The sequence below is a fragment of the Tiliqua scincoides genome, chromosome 2 (genome assembly GCF_035046505.1).
Source record: "Tiliqua scincoides isolate rTilSci1 chromosome 2, rTilSci1.hap2, whole genome shotgun sequence".
NCBI lineage: Eukaryota > Metazoa > Chordata > Lepidosauria > Squamata > Scincidae > Tiliqua > Tiliqua scincoides.
Window position 1 is genome coordinate 97117334 of NC_089822.1, and position 20786 is coordinate 97138119.

The 20786-nt window shown below is 41.0% G+C and overlaps 1 protein-coding gene across 1 annotated transcript in view; it reads right to left on the reverse strand.

Moving 5' to 3' along the window:
- The window catches only part of PAX5 (paired box 5), a 265588-nt gene that overhangs the window by 112179 nt on the left and 132623 nt on the right, over positions 1–20786 (reverse strand). The window contains exon 7 of the mRNA XM_066613994.1: positions 19803–19932. Within this exon, the coding sequence (XP_066470091.1) occupies positions 19803–19932 (130 nt within the window). The remainder of the gene's footprint in view (positions 1–19802; positions 19933–20786) is intronic.

Consider the following 20786-nt stretch of genomic DNA (forward strand, 5'->3'; position numbering starts at 1 on the left):
CCTCCTTTCCCCCTGAGCACATGAAAGAAAGATAGATAATCACTTTGGGTGAAGGGAGAGGTAGCTGGCTCGCCCGGAGAGAGACTGATTTTTTATTTTTTTTCAAAAACTATTAACAAATACACATGTGTACACCGCCCTGAACTCTTTGGAGCAAGGGCGGTATAAAAAATGTGAAAAATAAAATAAAATAAATAAACACATAACAAAAAACATAATACACTTCACTACACAAAAAACACAAAGGGTGCAGGAAATCATATATCATTGTAATATATCACTAAAACTAATAAATCATTGCATATCTTAATCAATTCCTCTTCTAAATTTACTTCTTAATATCATTTTTCATTCATCATACATGTATCATATCATATCAAAGATAATATATGCAATACAATCATCTAAATGCCCTATCGTATATGTCTAAAACTCCATTTTCAACCAAGCATAAAAGGGTTTTTTCCCTTGCTCAATTTGTGTCGGTTTTCATCGTTAATCCAAAACTTCTAAAAGTCTGTCCATTTCCGTCACATTCATTATTTTCTCTGTTAATTCATTTTTCATTAGTATTTTAGAATCCTTCCAATATCTAGCATATATGATCCTCGCTATAGTTAAAATCATAATAACTTGGTATACATCATTTTCTTTATCTATAATACCTAAAATAATATAAAATTTGTTGCTGTAGTAAGTTTTTTTTATTATGCTTCCAGATCTGTTCCCATTGATCTATTGCGATATTATGGCCTATATTTTACGCCCATTTTATCATGCATTGTTTTACCGTTTCTTCTTTACTGGGTCCCTTTGGGGAGAAGGGCGGGATAAAAATAAAGTTTTATTATTATATTATTATTACATCTCAAAGTCCAATAGTCCATAATGCATATATTAATTTTGATCTCAATCTTTCTTTAACATAATTGGCAACAACTTTTTTTTTCATCTGAAGCCACAAAAACTTCCAATTTTTTATTCACCAACAATGCCCTATTCATTAGTCATCATGTTTCTTTTTACTAGTCTTCCTCTCTTTTTGTCTTTTTCTTGTTGCTATTGGTGAGCGCCTCTTACTCGCTCCTCTAGGCTCTTCCCGCTCTGATTCATCTGTTTCTAAATCATCTGATTTCTCTTCATCCAACTCCATTTCTGGTCTATATTCTTCTAATTCTTTTCTTCTCTATTTCTCTTCCTCCTTTTCTTCCTTTCTTATCTCATCTTTCATCATTGTACTCAAGAAGTTTTCTGCTTTCATTGTGGAATTTATATTATATCTCTGTGTCTGATACTGAAAAAACATACCTTCCGGACAAAGCCATCTGTATGGTATTTGCTTTTCTCTTAAAAATTTTGTCAGGTTTTCATATTCTTTTCTCTTTTTCCTCACTCTCCATGAAACATGTCTCAAAATGTTAACTTTGTTATCATCCACCATCCATTCCTTTTCCTGTGAGGCCTTCAGTAATTTATCTCTGTAAAAGGTTCTGATGAATTTCACATGGATTTCTCTTGGTAATTCGTGTTTTCTCAGATAAGAAGTGCTCACTCTTCTCACTGAGTCCAATTCCTTAGATATCTCCTCAATCGGTGTATCAATCCATTCTGATATTAATCTGATAATCCGTCACGATGTATCTTCTCCTTTCTCCTCTGGTATATTTTGTATCCTCGCCACTCGAGCTGCACTATCCATCTGAATTTCCATTAACATTATCTCTGCATCGTGCTGATTTTCTTCTATCTCCAATATTTTAGCTTCATCTTTTCTTATCTTTTGTCCCAATCTCTCAATCTTTTGTTTATTTTCTTCTGATGTAATTTTCACCTCCATCAGTTGTCCAGTAAGATCATCTAATCATTTAGTTAAAGCATCCACACTAGCTTGAGTTTGTACAGATTGGTTTGTTAGTTGGTGTACCATTGCCAACAGTTTTTCTACGTTGTCTTGCACAGTCTGTTTCCAGTCTTTCCCTTTCGGTTCCTCTTGTACTAATTTTCCAAGTCCCGTCTCCGACGCTGGTGAGCCTCGGACTTTCACTGTTTTGCCTGCCATCTTCGTTCTTCCTTCTGCTTGCAATGTTCTTTAAGGCCACTAGATGTCCTCAGCATATTATCTTCCTTGCTTCAATTATAAACAGTTCTTGCAATGTCTTTTAAAATCCACTAAATGCCACTAGATGTCACTGGTACACTGTTGTTTTATTTATATTTCTCTTATCTTGTTTATACTTGTAGCCTTGGCAACTCCATTCCTCTGTCCGCAGGAATGTCAACACATCCAGCCACTCCTTCAGGCACTCCCAAATGATAGTAACAAACCAAGGCAATAAATGCTTCAATACACAAACTTTTCAAGGGCAGTTAATTTGTAATCCACCGAAATTCAAAGTTGTAAAGTTGTAATTATATTTTCATATATCTATAGCAAGCTTGGTAAATCTCCTCTACAATTTCTCCTCACACCGATAAACAGCTGGGGGGGGGAACCTTCCCACTCCTCCTCTTCTCATGGCAAGAAAACAAATCAGGCAATCAAATTATTCAGTCCACACCAGGCCATGCCAGTCCACAAATGGAATAACACTTACTTAAGTCTTTCAGCTTGATTTCAAAATGAATTCTTCACCATTGCTGCCAAGAAGGCGGAATCTCCTGGGAAATCCCCCTGGCCAGGCTTTATCTCCTCAGGAATCATGCCATCACATGGAGGAGTTTGTCTCTCCTGACAAACAATCCTCAGATCTCCTCAGATCCACAGTTTTTGGGAAAAAACAGAGTGCCTTTCAAGAGCTCGAGAAAGGCATGTCTGCTTGGCTGCTGGCTGGCCCCTCCCCCCTGGAGAGAGACTGATTGATGGGCTGCCTAATGACTCTGTCTTACATCACAAAGGTCAGCAAGGCTGTTTTTAAATTGCCTAGCAAAGGGATATTGTTTTTTAAATGGTTTTGCTTTAATGCAATTTTTTGCCATCCATGTGAGTTCTGGGCATGGAACCCACACAAATAACAATCTAAAGTTCCTCCAAAGGAGAACAGAACTCAGATAACAGGGCATGCAGCATGGGGCTAAATCTTTTTGATCTCATGCTGTGCTCACTCAGAGTGCATCACAGAAACTATGATGATGGGAACTGTGACAAAGGTAGCAGACAAACTTGCCCTTGGCACTAACAGCCTGCTATCCTCACAACACACATGGCAAAATACTTTATTCACTTTGTCCTCTCAGAATTCTTGTTGCAGAGACTCTGCCCCAGGTGGACTCCATAAACACACACACCCAAGTGAAACCTCCACTCCACCACCCCATCAGGGGAATATGTACAATCCATTCCATACAGATAAAAAAGAGAGGGAGGGGAGGGAATCCAGTACTGTAACATATTTGTCTCACATCTCTACTCCTGCCCCTCTAATATTACCAAGTACCTCTGCACCATACACTGTGTTTGCCTGTCACCATCCCTGTCTTCTGTGACAGCTAGTATCAGCAAACATCTGCTCTCTCTCAGTGAATGCCAGATGCTCCAACCATTTGTACTTCTGGTCATACACTCATCTAGAGCCCCTTTTTTTCAGGACTGCAGCATTGCCACATGGGGCAGGACCGTCATTTCGCATAGAGTTCCAGTGTAACCCACAATGGGAGGAGATGGTATTCTCCAGCTGTGGCTGAGAATTAGTGGGTAGAACTGTAGAATAGCCAGAGTAGGTTCAAGACCTGCCTCAATCTCCTTTTGACCCTGCCTTGGATGTTTCTGGCCAGGCAAACAAATAGTGAGTGTAAGTAATGGCAAGTCCCCTGGCTGGGTTTGAATCTGTTCCCAGCCTGGATCTCTGTGTTGTGGGATACCAGCACCCTGACTTCCACAAGTGCTGTGCTTGTGACTCATCCTGGTCCTTCCTCTGACAAAAGAGGCTTGCCTGTTTATTTTACATAAACCCAAGCTTGTCCTCACCCAAGCTGTCTTTCCTCTCTCAATCTATGACAGCTGAAAAGATATTCCTTGGAACTGTGTGTTTGTGTGAGTGGCACAAAGAACTTGAACTCTGGATGCTGAGATTCCTGGCAGTTTTCTGCCTTTGTGTCTTTGGTATCTGTGCCACAGTAACTTCTGCAGTGGCAGGTGCTAGAGCATTCTTAAGTAATGTCATGAAGGTGTCTTCCCATGGCTGGTGGCAGCAGCTACCACCGTGTTACTCATTCCCTGGTGGCTGCCAGGGTGGTGTCAACCCAGTGGTAGCCACACATTGAACCTGTATCTGTACTACCCCCAGCTTTGTTCAACTTGGTGGCACTTCCTTGGTTATGACTGGTTCTCTGCCCAACATGGAGCCATCACTGGGTGATTACTCCCTGATTGGTAGATGGAGTTGGGGGTTTCCAAGGATGCTGACAGAATTACTTAGAGGGTTGTGCCACTGTGGAGTTGTCTGGGCTCTTGTTTCTCTCTCCCCCTTTGCTTTAGGATAAGCTCAGGGCTCAAGATAAGATGGATTTTGGCCAGATGTTGTGCCAGCATAGCTGGTATTACTTAGACATAAGATTGCACTGTTATTTATTTAAAATATTTTGCTGTTCAGAGATAGACATATGACGATTTCTCATTTTTTTCTTCTGTTATTTTCTTCCATTCTTTCAGATTACATTTTCAGTTTGACACAAAAGGCATTTAGCTGTCTTGGATCATCATCCAAAATCAGGTTATAAAAAGCAGGTCAAATAAGGTGGTCTAACTAAAAGATAAATAGACCTTTCAGAGCTCCTTTGGCATCAATCCTAGAGGGGTTGGAGGGAGCAAAGTACTGTGTGTGTTAAACTTTTTTCTTGTTCTTTCATCATGACTTGAAAGAAGTAGAGTGGAAAAAGGAGTTATGATGATATGGGATGAACTCTGTTTCCAAAAGCCATAAAAGAAAAAAGAAAAAAAGCATTTGCTCTACCAACAGCGCAAGCCTATGCATGTCTACTCAGAAGTAAGCCACTGTGATCAATGGGACTTACTCCCAGAAAAGAGTGTTTAGGATTGCAGTCCAAGAGATGTAAGTTGTTTTAGTGTGAGTGAAATTATTTTGCAAAACTTGTACATTCTGCTTTATTTTTCATCATAGTATCAGTCCTGTATAAATATAGAAAGATATATACAGTTGCTTTATATTGTTTTAATGTTATGTCTGTAAAATTGTATCTTTTGTTTTATGTCCCTTTAATTTAGTCTACAATCCCACTTTTCACTAGATATGCCATGATCACCCCTAAATACAATCATAAAAAAAATTCCACCTTTTTTTAGTACTACAATATTACTTTTGAGATGGGATGATCTAATTAGAGCAGAGGTATTCCAGCTTTTTGGCAGGAGGGCCACATCATCTCTCTGACACTGTGTTGGGGGCCAGGGGAAAAAAAGAATTTACATTTCAAATTTGAATAAATTTACATAAATGACTAGAGATGGATCTTATATGAATGAATGATCTTATATAAATGAATAGATGGATCTTATATGAATGAATGAAGGTGCAATAGCTCAAGGCCTCTAAAAGGCCTTGCACAAAACAAGGTCAGCCTTTCCTTTGCTGGCGCTACTGCATCACAGATGTGAAACAGCAAGTAGTGGAGGGAGCCCTCATCCCACAGCTCACGCAAGAGGTTGAGCAGTTGGCCATCACGCTGAGAGCAGTTGCATCAGGCCAGCACAGGCTCCAGCAAGTCTCCAGAGGGCCAGAGGCTCACTGGAGACTGGGGCCTCCTTGAGGACCAGATTGGGAGTCCTCGAGGGTGGCAAGTGGCCCCAGGGCCAGGATTTGGGCACCCTTGAATTAGAGGAATCTCTCTTTCACAGTGTAGGATAACATATAAAACTGGAATAATAGCAGTTTTAACAGCAGCACATTTTGCAGACTTAAAAGTATCCTTCCGAAAAGAAAAGAAATTGGTTACCACAATTATATTTACTGTATGATTATCATCCCAGAACACTAGAATGGCATTCAGAAGTTAAGGAAACAAATGCAGAACAATCCTATGCATGTTTTCTCAGAAGCAAGTTCAAATTTTTTCAATAGAGTTCTCAGGTAAGTATATATAAAATTACAGTCTAACTCATAATTAAACATGCTGACCATCTTCATTGTGATCATTAGGTCAACGTTAGAATTTACTTAATTCTAGTAAATTAGGAGTACTAATTTACTCCTGTGAACAAGAAGCTAACCAGGACTTGCTAGGCACATAGGAGCAAAGGGCCACTAATAAAATAGAAAACAGGTGAAAACCAAGAGTCAGAGATATAAACATTTACAGCCCAATCCAATCAGCAGGCTGTGCTGGCAGAACTCACTTTTTGACAACACAGCTACCCTAGCCCCTCCCACACAAGGACTTACTGAGGGAGAAAAACTCCCTCAAAGTTTGAGAACCACTGTACTAGAGTAGAGAATCTCACTACACATAGCTCAGCCTCCATCCTGTGAGCAATCACAGGTTCACCTTCCACTGAATAAAAAAGAATGCAAGTGAGTGCAACGTAAGATAGATGACGGTGCTCACATCACCCACTTGAAACTAATAATAGATCCAGAAGCATAACTTTGTGTAGGATTTTGCAACTCCCTGTATAGCTGAAAGAAAAAATGTTCATTTAGAAATATTTGTCATTCAACATGGTTGCTTAACTGAATAAGGCCAAAGTGACAGCTTTCTGTTTCCATCAGGTATTAATATGATTCAGTCCCTCATGCTCTTTAAGAACAGTCTCAAGAAATAGCACTTTTTCCAGGCCTCCTTTAATTTTTAGAGATGTAAGCAATGCCTCTCTTCCATTGTCTTATATATACATACATATATACATACCCTGCCTTTCCTCTGCCGGAGCAGATGCCCACCTTCCTTTTCCTCTTATTTCTCCTTATCTAGATTGTAAAACCTTGGGCCCAGTCCTATCCAACTTTCCAGCACCGGTGCAGCTGCAATGCAGCCCTGAGGTAAGGGAACAAATGTTCCTGTATCTTGAGGAGGCCTCTGTGACTGCCTCCCCATCACACAATGCAGTGCACGCCCCATTGGCACAGCTGCACTGGCACTGGAAAATTGGACAGGATTGGGCCCTTTGTCAGTTTTATTTTTCATACTGTACTGCATCTTATTTTCTGAGGTGCTTAAAAATAGCTAACAAAAAAAATACTGGCCCTACCTCTATATCCATGGATTCAGGACCTGTGGTTTTAATTAACCACAGGTTCCAAACCCACGGGAGATGCCAGACCTGAGCTCCCTGGCATGTCCAGAGATCTTCTTTATTTGCGTCAGAAGCACCTACAGAAATGAAATTTTATACATATAAAATAACAATATGCATAAAAGGGTTAAAACTAGATATCATTTGCCCCATACCAGGCCACTACATCAGCATTCCCCCTTGCCAACATAAGATCTCCTTTTGTACATACCGAAGGGCACTGTATACACTGTAACATATGTGAAGTGGTTTGTTCTCCACATTCACACAGAGTGTCTTCTACGGAGAAACTCCATCTCCTCAAATTATCCTTTGATCTTCCTACCCCAGCATGCAATCTGTTTAAAGATTTCCATATAGGCCACAGTTGTTCTTGGCTGGGCGGTGGGCAGGCATATGTGCCCATTCACCTGGCAGCTCCTTACTCACTTTCCATAATTCCAGAGCAGTCCATGGCAACTGCTTGTTAGGGGGTTGCCGAAGGAAACTATTCCTTGACCTCAGTCTCAACCGTGGGAGTTGATGGCCATTTAGTGAATGTTTCTAAGGACGTCGCTTTAACACACTTTTTCTGTGCCACACTTTCCCGACAAAATTTAGGAGGGGAATAGCCTGCTAGACAATACACCTTTTGTATTGTGGTCAGTTTTAGACATCCCGTGACCCTGTTTCATTTAAAGCCACATCCACCTGTTTTGCATGTTTCAATCTATACCAGACAGAGCTAGCATATTCTCCAGCTGAGAGCATAATGCTAATGTAGAAATTCTTAATATATGCAATTGGGTACCTCATCTTAGGTCTGTTTTTCTCAAAATATATTTCTAGTGAAAATTTTCTGTTTGTTGTTAAATCAGTGTTTCTTAAAAGTAAGTGTACGATCCAATGTTACTCCCAATGGGGGACATGAAAGGAGCCTTCTTGAAGATTGCCTTAACCTCTATTTTTGACAATCGGACGTCCCCTGAGCAACGGTGTTGCCCCTGGCAAATTCTTTCAACCCAGAAGCATCTTTTCCTTTTTTCTTTTTTGTCTAGAGGTGACATCCAGAGATGTTCTCCAGTCAACAATAGTAACCACAGTGATGGTGTGGTGTGTACACAAGGTATTTTCTGGGGCATACGTACTTGCAGGGGCAGTGGATGTCCTCAATTCAAATGGCAGATTTGCCCAGCTCACTCCTGTTACTGACTAACCTGTAACTGCTTCTCACAACCATGCAGGACAGATTGTCCATTTCCTTCTAGATCAACATGGTTGCCCACTGTCAACAATTCCATCTTATCTTATCTGAGCTTTAGTTTATTCCCCTGCATCCACCACCATCACCTCCTCTAGGCACCCATTCAATGACTGCACTACCTTACTGGGAGACAATGATGACACCCACCTCTACAACCTCTCACAGAAGCTTTGTGTCAATCTTAAATAGCACAAGGCATAAGAATGAGTCTTATGGCCCCTGCAGGAAGACCCTCCCTGGGGTGGAACAGACCTCCCCAAGCACTTTTTTATGCATCCTTCTGACAAGTAAGAATGGAACCATCACAGTACAATACCTCTAGTTCTCAAGCAGTGCAGAAGGACAGCATGGTCAGTAACAGCAAAGGAACCAAGAAGATGATCAACAATCTCCTACTCTTCCAGTCCATCCCCCTCTGAACACGTTCATTCATGCAATCAAGGCAGTTTCAGTCCAAAACCAGGCCTGAAGTCAGATTCAATCAGAAAGCAACAGTTTGGATACCTCTCAAGCATCTTTTACAATAGACTGCAGTTCTATGCCTATTTTGCTCAAAGGTCAGTGCTACTACATTTAGACCGCAATCCAGACTTTGACATAGGTCAACACAGGCCCCCTGCATCAGCCCAGGAATGTCATAAATGTGTCTGATGTATTAAAATTGATGTATTACTTTCTGTTTTATATGTATTGGCTACAAATTTCTTTTTGGCTTGCTTTATCATATTGCCTGCATTTGTCCTCTTTTAAAATTTTCTTCATTCGGATATGACTTCCACTTCACTGGTTACAAAGAGACAAATGAATTGTTTACATTTACCTCCTACATATCACATTAGTACACAAATTGCAAAATAATTTAAATGGTTATTCTGGTAAATATTGTTTCACCTCACATGTATGGCTCATGTATGCTTATATATGGAAATCAGTAAATATTTTCCACTGTACTGAATTGAATTGCTTTCACCTGAGTTGTCCTTATAGAATTCAGATATGAAAATGTTGATCTTTTAACTCAGGGGTGCCCAAACCCCGGCCCTGGGGCCACTTGCGGCCCTCGAGGACTCTCAATGCAGCCCTCAGGGAACCCCCAGTTTCCAATGAGCCTCTGGCCCTCCGGAGAGTTGTTGGAGCCTGCACTGGCCCGACACAACTACTCTTAGCATGAAGGCAACTGTTTGACCTCTCGCATGAGCTGTGGGATGAGGGATGAGCTGTTTCACATCTGTGATGCAGCAGAGGCAGCAAAAGAAAGGCCAGTCTTTTTTTGTACAAGGCCTTTTATAGGCGTTGAGATATTGCAAGACCTTCATTCATTCATATAAGTTCATCTTTATTATATTCATTTATGTAAACTTATGTAAATTTATTCAAATTTTAAATGTAAATTAATTCTTTTCTTCCCCGGCCCCCAACACAGTGTCAGAGAGATAATGTGGCCCTCCTGTCAAAAACTTTGGACACCCCTGTTTTAACTTATTACTGTGTTATTTATCACAAAAAGATGCCTTCTTACCATAGAACTGGAAATAACATCAATGTCTTAAAAAAAGAATCTAAGGGTGGTTTCAGGAAATTAACAGAACAACCATATATCGCTTTGGAGTAGTCAAAGCCTTTGACATACGTTGTCTCAGCAATTCTTACAAAAGCCCTCTAAAATAGAATTAATACACAGAGCACGTGTTGCTGTATGAAAGAGCTAATGCATTTTAGCCAGGCTCAGTGCCCTCACAGTACTTCAGTTTAAACTGAAGTTGTGAAGAATGAAATATGGTAGGTGACTGGATCCTCCTCACAAAGCCCACAAAAGGTAATCGGACATAACTGGCATTCTGCAGTACCTCCCAGCTTAAGGCATAATGTGACATTTTTCAAGGGAACTCTGCTCCTAGTTTTATGCTTCTTTCTCCATGCCATTTAGTTTGTATTGCATGTATTAGCTCCATGCATTTAGCTTTCTCCATGCCATTTTGCAAAAAATAAAAAGTCTGCATGTGCAAAAGTCCATGCATTGTGCAAAAAATAAAAAGTCTGCCATAGTAGGAAATAATGCTCCCAGTGAAGGCCAGGTTGGGGCAATGGGCAGCCATGCCCAAATCCAGAACTCAAGGCGCAATCCAGAAAACGAGCGGGGCTGACGCAAGTCCCTTGGAGTAAGGGAGGCAGAGGTTCTAACTTGCTGAGGCTGACACAAGCTTCCGCGCCAGCTTCCTCAGCGAGCCTTGCATCAGCCCAGTTGGATAGGCCAGTGTTCCTTACCCCACAGGGGCCAGCATTACTTACCCGGAGGTAAGGGGAAAAGTTTCTCCTTATCTCTGGCTTAGCTGCTTTGGGCCCCTATCCTGCGCTGGATACAATCCAAGCCTCTTGGCTTGCCTGTTCCAGTTCAGGGTAGGATTGCGCCTCAGATGTTTTTTCACCGTTCTGCCACACAGGATCTCTGAGATCACTTGTTGAAGTGTGAAGTGCTGCAAGTAGAAGGTATTGCTCTGTTAACCAAGCAAGGGCTCCTAATATTTGGCCTGGCCAGTCCAAAAGCTTTATACTGTTTGCCAATCAATGGGCCTGATGTCACACACTAGTTCTTTTCTGTGTCTGAAGGGGACTCGGACCTGAGCTCACATGAGTCTAGATAACAAGGTAATTAGTGTGAGTCCCACCCCAATATCAGGAGGTTTCTTGTTCAAGTCCTAGAATCCCTGGTACTCTCCAACAGGGTTGGCTTTAAGTCAGATGAACCAATTGCTCCCAATTGGGCCCCATACCTAAGGGTTTTTTTTTAATTTTTTAAATTAAATTAAAATTTTTAATAATTTTTATTGTACTCGAGTGACATAATATTCAAATAATTGCATACCATAATATTCAAATGAAGTAAATATTCAAAGTAAATAATATTTACATAATAAAATACCATAATATTTTTTGTATTTCTCAACATTGTTGTAAGTTGCCTTGGGTCCCTTTGGGAAGAAAGGTGGTGTAGAAATACAATGAATGAATGAATGAATGAATGAATGTTATGTTATGTTATGTTATGTTAATTAATTATAGAAGAGCATAAAAATTTATTTCTCTGGAAAATATTTCCAATTGGGTGCCGCATTTCTTAACTGAACGCATAAGATTTTGATTCTTACCCTTATTATTGGTCATGCTGCTTCTATTTTTAAAAGATGCACATAACTTTAGTTTATGCTGAATGAATGAAAATATAAATAGTAAATGTATGGTTCTGCTCCAACTAAAAAAAAAAAAAAAGATGCACAACCTCTAGGCTCATTTTCAGATATTTTCCCTAGAAGTGTTTCTTCTGAATAGTACAGATTCCTTATTTTATGCCTTGGATTCCAAAGGCCCATACAATTACACATGCATTTCCTTGTATCAGTAACTTTCACATTTTCATTCCCTGCTACAGTTGTTTTGCATTGAAAGTCACTTTTGAGGTTCCTTCAACCCGCTGGAGTGGTTTGTAGGGATGCTTGATGATAATATGCTGCAAAGTTCCATTATACAGATTTCCTGTACCACTTCAGAGTGTAGATAGGAGATCATATGTCCCGTCCCCCCCATGGAGGAAAAACCTTCCTGCACTTAGAAAACTTGTATGTCAAGGAGAAGGGTTCTCATACAGAACTATTTTCCATGGGGAATTATTCAAACATACCTTGAACACACATCCCCTACTGACACTCTGAAGTGGTACAGTCCTGGAAAAGTTGTAGGATTCTGCTGCATATCACTGCAGTCTCTCTATGCATTTCGCTGCATAAAGAGACTCAGCCATGCATCTGAGCAAGTTTTTGAACCCTGCATAGCAAAGTTGTAGGGGAAGATTTTTCAGATCTTCCACTTCTCTTGAAAAAGCACATGGCCTGGTTCTTCTGTCTGAATACATTCTGTAAAAATATGTCCCCCAAGCTGCTTGGAATGCTTCTTTTATGCAGTTTAGAAATGTGTGATGTACAGTTCACATCCAGTCCTAATGAAATGAAATATTCTCATTTAGCTCCTTTTGCTAGGTCACTCAGCACTCTCATCCAGTCATTTGCGAGTACTGCTAATGCAAAGTGACTCTCCAACCAGCTGCAGTCAGAGTTGCCTGTGGATTTGTCAATCTGCCCTCTGTGCCTTATTGGAGAGGCAAGCAAAGGTGTCAATTTCAGTGCCACTTTGTCCTCTCAAAGTGATAGCGACCAAGCTGAAGTCAGCACAGCCAGAGCAGAGAAAATGCATCTGCAGGTAATTAGTAACAATCAGGGGCTGCTCAGGAAATGCTGACTACAGCAGTAATGAGCTGGGCACATGTCATTGGCTTGCAAATGGAGAGCACGCTTATGAACCGTGGCAGCAGGCAGTAAGAGCAAGGATTTTTTTTAACTTAATATTTAATGTGGCATAAAAACGATGGAGAGAAATCAACTAGTTCTCTAATCAGATGTTCAGCCAGTGGTCCATAACCACAAGCAAGTTGGTGGATGAAGCAGTATAGAAAAGTGTCATCAGAATTTCCTTTTACCATCATTTAGGCCCATTTTTATGGACATGCTGATGTGAATGCCAATGTCTAAAGCACTTTTTCATTCAAATGATATTACTACAGATCAGATCTGCAAATCTTCTAGGAAACGCAAACCCCAGTCTGACACCTCAGCTGCACCGAGGATCTTTTACATTATTATTTCTCAATGCTGCTTTCCTACTTCAGCCAAGGGCTTGAAAACAAGAACAATGAAACACTGTGGCCATAATTCTCTTATCTGCGTGGTTCTCAGACTATTTTGCATTGATTAAACTATTTTATGAGTTGGCTTAAGAACTCAGAACTCACAATACAAACTAGACATAGGTCAGTTTGTGAATGGAAGCCAAGCTCTGTCCCTAGACATTCTCATAAAAACTGCTGAAGCTTGAACTGCAGATCTCAGCCCTATCAAAAGAACCAGATTAGTTTTCTTGGCCACAATAAAACCCATTTCTCAAACTCTCTTCATCCCAGAATATGGGGGCTTTTAAGCATTTCACACATTAATATCCTGCTGGGTGTTGAATCGTGGAGCACTAAGGAATTCAGTGGTTTTATTTTCATGAAACAGAACTATTTCCTCTATTCAGTCAATGACTTTTGGAGCAATTTACAATTCATTTGTAATGGTTTTTTTTTAAAGTCTAACACTACTTTTGGGTCTCTCAGACAAAATGAAGATGTTCTAACATATATGTTTATAACGATGAGGTACAATATTCTTCTAGTCCAGAGATGTCAAATCTCATACTTTGAGCAGTTTGGTGCCGTTACGCATCTAGAGCTGACTTCAGTCTCGTGTGGTCTTTTTTTCTTAAAAGCACCATGATCCATCCACCAGTGTTTTAAATTTTAAAAATAAAAGTGCATTACAATCTGAGAGCATGGCCTGAAGCCACATCATGCAGCAATGTTGCTGAAAGTAAACCACTAAACCAGACAGAGTTTGGACCCTGGTCAAGGGCTCACAGATACCCCATATCCCCAAGAGTCTCAACTGGTTGATCCCTGAAGATCCTCATTGAAGGCACTGGCAATATGAGTTGTTCAATTTGAGAAGTCACTGTGTTGTCCCACACTCTCCAACAACAACCGGGCTTCCTCAGAGACTCTTACAAGGCCATCTTGAGGAAGCTCATTTGTGAGCTGCTTGGGCACTTCTCCCTCAGTACTACCAGTTTGCTGGGGAAAACAGACCACCTGGGATCCCTGTGCACACTGCCTGGAGTTCCTTTGGACACAATCCTAACCCCCTTTCCAGCACTGACATAAGGGCAATGCAGCTCCAAGGTAAGGGAGCAAACGTTCCCTTACTTTGAGGATGTCTCCGTGAGTGCCACCCAAATGCAGGATGTGGCATACATCCCATTGGCACAGCTACACCAGTGTTGGAAAGTTGGTTAAGATTTGGGCGATAATGGAAGAAATGTAGGATGTAAATATGGGATAAAAGTGCAATACATAAACTGTGTTTAAGGCAGTGGTCTTCAGCCTTTTTCATGCCATGACCCCAATATATAACAGCATAAAGTATGAGACTGGGGACCCACCATTGGTCCTGCTTCCGTGCAAGGACCCGATTCACCTACTCCCTGCCCCAGTTTCTCTTCCCCCCCCCTTTCATGTTGTTTGCCTTCACGTTTTTGTCTTCTTTAAAAAACTAAACAGGAAAATAGTAACACAACTGACGTGAAGCACCTCAAGATCCTATGGTGTGACCCCCTTGTGGGTCCTGACTCACCAGTTGAAAACCAATGCACTAGGGAAGCTTAGGTTAGCCAATACAAAGAACAATATTGCACTCTTTGTCCTTAATGCTGCAATCTTTACACAATCTTTACACACTTATCTGGAAGTTATTTCTGCATATATATATATATATATATATATATATATATATATATATATATATATATATATATATATATATATGGTGCTTGTTCACTTATTAGCTTTCCAAACTAAACATTTTTCTTCTTCTTGAAGTCTTTCTATGTCACTAACCATCCTTTAATTTAAAATATGGCTAATTTTCAACTGACCACACCATTTTTTGTCACCCAGCTAATTCTAGTCAATGGATTTTTTTTTAATGTGCATGTGCATAGATAAATCATATGCAAATGAGCACTGACAGATTTTTTATTCCCTCAGGGAGAGGTGGAAACCTTAATTCATTTGCCCTTTTAGAGACTTCTTTTTATTTCTGCAGCATTTTTTTAAGATGGAGTACTAACAACTGAGAGTGACCCACTGATTTTTAATAACAATTACATAGTGTGCTGAGATTTACATTTATTTTAATAACTATGCAAACACAGTTATGTTTTTTCTCCCTGATCTTGACCATAGTATACATGGTTTCACTGAGCTATGGCACAAGGCAAAAATACCTTTTCAGTGTTATATGTTACTATTATTACGGCTCCAGTCTTTAGCTGGTATACAGTATTCTGTATACTAAATCAACTACAGGAACAATCCAGGAAGAAATTGTCCTGCCTACACCTTGCTGAAAGGAATGGGAGTTTCACAAATTCATTTTAATGATGCTTTTGAAGAACACCTTCCCTTTTGTTTATTACTTTTAAGATAGCACACTCTTCTTCCAATAGAATACTACCAACATTGGTCACATGCACCATTATTTACATTTAATCAATCAATTGAAGATTAACCAATGAAGGGTGCTTTGAGGCAACTGGGCATTAGTGCTTCCAAATTATTGTTTTTCTACCTTTAGGACATCTGGAATCGTTGCTGGCTTTCCACATTTCTGCTGATGCAGGGCTTTTAATGTGTGTACATCCTCCTGCCATTGCCTTATCTTCCTCCCACCACAGTAGGTTTTGCTCCTAAGCAAAAACTCTTTTGGGGTTAGCACGAGAAGCTGGGATTGTCAGCAGATGACCTGCAGCTTTGAGTCAGGGTGGGAATGCCCCAAGGGGGAAAGACAAGAGTGTGCTTTCTCATGCATTTGAGGCAGGTGCCTGCACTGAAGAGGGGGCAACATACATGGGGATAGGATCCACTGGAGAATCTGCAGTATCTTGCTGATTTGACATTAATTTCAAAAAGATGTGGCCCAGTTTTATGTCAAATCTTGCCTTGTTTATTTACTGGGGGTGTGAGGGCAAAATATCTCATTATTTAATAAATTCCAGATAAGTGTGCCTTACAGCCCAATCCTATGGTTTTTCCAACTTAGGGCCAAATCCTATCCAATTTTCTAATCTCGGTGGAGCTATGCCAATGGGACATGCACCTGGGGCATGCTCCTCTCCTATGGTGGAGAGGCAGTCACAGTGGCCTCCTCAAGGTATGGGAACGTTTGTCCCCTTACCTCAGGGCTGCATTGCAGCTGCACTGGCGCTGGAAAGTTGGATAGGATTGGGCACTTAGAATGCAGCCATGCCAAAACAGGCTGCTCTGAAAGCTATGGGGGAGGGGGCAGATTGGGAGGGGAAAGAGAAATTTCCTTATTTTATTAAACTATTTTCCCTTACCCTTCCACAAGCCTCATAATCACCAGTGCATCTCCTCTGTAGCTGGAGTATTTCCGAGGAGATGGAGGGGACATGTTGACTGCTACCAGTGGGGATAGCATCCGGTGTAAGTCACCCGCACTGGGTGCCATCCCCTTCCATCTACACCATGCCTGCTGGCCTTCGCCCACTCCTGCTGGGGGTTCTGCTACTTGGGGGTCTGCAAAGGCATTTTCAGCCCCACTTTGTTTGGGCTGTATCAACATTTTGCTTTTTTAAAAGACTGTATAAAGATGTTGGGTGTCCTCTATCCATGAGGAGGGAGCAAGATCTTTCACCCGACCTGAAGATGAAGTCTTGCCTCCATGGGATAAGGGGATGGGCAGGGCACACACCACAGACAGCTGCACCAAATGCTGCCAGAAGAACTTTCTACCATCCAACCATCCAAATGAAAACCAATCACTGCAAAAGACTTCACCATTATCATGAGCATTGCTGCCGCCCCCGCCATCAAATTCATTATCTGTACAATATAGATCATTATAATATTTATTTAATCCTATTTATATCCATAGGCCACACTAGAATCAACAAATCAATGGCAATTTTGATTTCACTAGGATGAATTTTTTTTCACATTGGTATGCTTTGCATCTCAGTCCTAAACACACAGTCTAAGCCCAAAGAATAATGAGTGCAGCAGAAAAAGGCAAATCCCATTGATTCCAAAATAAATATAGGTGGGACCTTGGTATCCACTGATTTGGTATCCACTGATTTGACTCACCGTTGATACCAAGGTCCACCTTTAAAGGCCTTGTAACAAGGAAAAAAGCACCAAAATCCAGTTTTCTACCTTCACGTTGTTAAATAATTATAAGTTCATTCTATTTGATGCCATTATTCACCATATCTATTGGCTGAATGAGGTTTAGCATCTATATCAATGCATTCTGTAGCGACAATAGAGGAGCAAGAAAGTCTTTAAAGTTATTTTTCCACTGATTTGATATCAACTGATTTTTTTTTTTTAATCCTGAGGATAATGAGGCACAACCTGCAGTGAAGTTACTTCTGTGCAATTGTCCCCAATCTGCATGCAGAAACAGATATTTCATTAGAGGAAAAACTCACACCAGCAACTTTCCGAACCTCTTGAATAGAAGTGGTAGGGGGTGTCATCTTTCTCTCTGGAGACCAGAACCACTGGTCTCCAGAGCTTTGAATAAATTCCCCTACAGCACAAATCACCAGATAGGTGGATATCTGTTGTTGGGATTACATGAAAGTAATTTACTTTGGTTTTCGTTGGATTTGATTCCATGTAAAATTGTTCAGGAATGGACAATAAATTAGCTTTATTTCAAACACTTAAGCTTTATTTAATATTCCTGCAGCTTTGTACCCAGCTATGAAGACTTAAGCCAAGGGACTCATGGAACTCATAAACACAAATGGAGATCTGAGCACAGTACTGTAATCTTTGGAGTTTTCTGAACAAAATATGAATAATCAGTATACAAAGCAAAAAACTCATATGCAAGCAGCATTAAAGTATAATAAATCAAAAAGTGGGGTGGGAGAGGAGAAAAGCAGTGGAGAAGACAGTAGGAAATGTCATTTATACTTGATTTCATATAGCATAAAGGTTCATGATTACGTGGATCTATTGCACACCTCCTCTCAATTAGTTCATTCGTAATTAACATTTCAACAGATTAATGTGCCAGTTACATTGTACCTCCTTGTGTGTAAAATCTATAAAATAATTACTAGCTCCCAATTTTGCATAGTATGCAAAGAGAAACACTTTTGACAATCCTCCCACCTTTTAACTTAAACATCCCTTTTAAAATGCATACATTCTGATCATGATAAATGCAGGTTTGAACCATGTGTAAGAAAGGTATATCTCAATGCCTATATACAGAACTGTTCCTAGCTCATTATCTGCCTTGGACAGGCAACCTTTAGCTCTGTGTCTCCCCTGCCCCCCCACGCGCCATCATGGTCCTCATTGCCCATGCAGAGAAATAAACCAGCATAAAACACAGCTAATTAAATACTCCTTATCTTCTTCATCTGTTCTGGGCATCTAATATAAAGGCAAGTCAAATTCTCACTGCTTCTGTTATGTATATTTAAGGCACAGTGTGAGGTGGAAAGAGGACAGAGGACAGAGGAAAATTCTGTGCTATCCTGTAAATCCACAAAAGTCATCCATGTATACAAACTGCAATTAATTAATTAATTATGAATGTGTGGGTCATCTTCCAATGAAAAACACCCAGAGCCACTTAAAAACCAAAGGACAAAACCAAGAATGATAATCCAAAATAAAAACATAGTCTAAAATATAACATCTAAACCAGGGGTGTCCAAACTTTTCGCAGGAGGGCCATCTCTCTGTGTTGGGGGCCAGGAAAAAAAGAATTAATTTACATTTAAAATTTGAATAAATTTACATAAATGAATGTATTAGAGATGGAACTTATATGAATGAATGAAGATCTCGCAATAGCTCAAGCCCTGTAAAAGACCTCGTGTTGTGCAAAGCCAAGCCGGCCTTTCCTTTGCTGCCACTGCTGCTTCACAAACATGAAACAGAAAGCAGCAGAGGGAGCCCTCAGCCCGCAGCTCATGTGAGAGGTCAAACAGTTGGCCCTCACGCTGAGAGTAATTGTGTCGGGCCAGTGCAGGCTCCAGCAAGTCTTTAGAGGGCTAGAGGATAATTGGAGACTGGGGACTCCACGTGGGCCAAATCGGGGGTCCCCAAGTGCCACAAGTGGCCCCCAGGCTAGGGTTTGGGCACCCCGATCTAAACAAAAAGACATAGAACTTGAAGTTAGAAATGCAGTGCTAACTAAGAAATCAACCATCACAGCTAGGAAAGTTCTTTCTTGAAAACAGAATAACCTTTAAAAATAGAGAGAAGCCATATATGGAGATGGCCTGATGAGTCTCTCTGGGCAGTGCATTTCACAAAGTTGGCACAATGGAGAAGACCCTGCTTTGTGCCCAAAATAAATACAAGAACACAGAACAAGGCCTCTCCAGTCTACCCAAGATGACAAGGATGCACATGTGGAGAAGTTTCCTAGGCTACCAAGGACCCAGGTTGTGTAGTGCCCTGCATACTTTAAGATCAAAGCACCCAATGTCAAAAGAATCACAACACCCCTACACTCACAAGCCAACACTGACATATCCCATCGCCACAAGCACCAACCATTTCATCCAATGTCTCCATTTTTAATATGCATTTTTGTTACATTATCTAGCATTTCTTACCTGTCACAATAGGATATGACTGTGGCCCTGGAACACTGGCTCCTATATCTGCTGATGTAGGACTTGTTAAATTGGCCTTCATATCATCTAATCCACCAGCTAGTGATGCCATGGCTGAGTATTCTGTTGACTGAGGGCAGAGAAAAATGAGACAACTTAGTAAATCTTCTGGGCGTCAACAAGCTATGCCTAACGCATTCATTATAAAACCAAGCGATAAGGGTAGGTTTCTGTGATGGTTTGATTTATTTTGCACTGCAAGGTGAATTTTTGCTTTCGCATGCACGAGGTCATGGAAGCCTATCAACCTACGATGGGTTCTTATCACCAACACAAGATCTGCTAGCCTCACCTATCTAGTTTGCTGAACTTGAGTTGGCCAACACAAGTTCAGGGTTTCAGAAAACAGCTGATCTCTAATCTTTCTCAATATGGACCAAAAGTTGACTTCAAGAAAAGTCATCTTGCTGCGAGAAAATATGGTCACGTGTGACTCTACAAGCCCTGGGCTTTAGCAAATCAACTTTGTTTGAAAGTACGTGCTTTAGAGCACAATCCCAAGCACTATATCGGCCAGCGCAAGTCCCTTGTGTGGGCTGAGGAGTGTCACAAATGTGCCATAAGGCACATCTCTGATGATTCAGGAGTTGGGGAGACAGACTCAAGGACGCATGCTGGCCTTCCCATGCCAGAGTAAGCACTGGGACCAGTGAGCTGAGCTAGTGGCAAGCAATGGGAGGATGGGTGTTCTGGGACAGGGGGAGGACGGGTGGCAGTAGGGCCCTGGGTGGGCTGGTCCCGGGAAGGGTGTGGAACCAGGATCCAGCACTTGGGCTGGATCCTAACCTCCATCCCTGGAGGTCCGGCCTAGTGCCAGGCTGCTCAGATCTGTGCCACCTCTTTAGGTGGCGCAGATCCGAGTAGCCCCATTTGGGCTGCTGCCATGTTACCCAGGGTAAGGGGAATTGATTCCCCTTGCCCCAC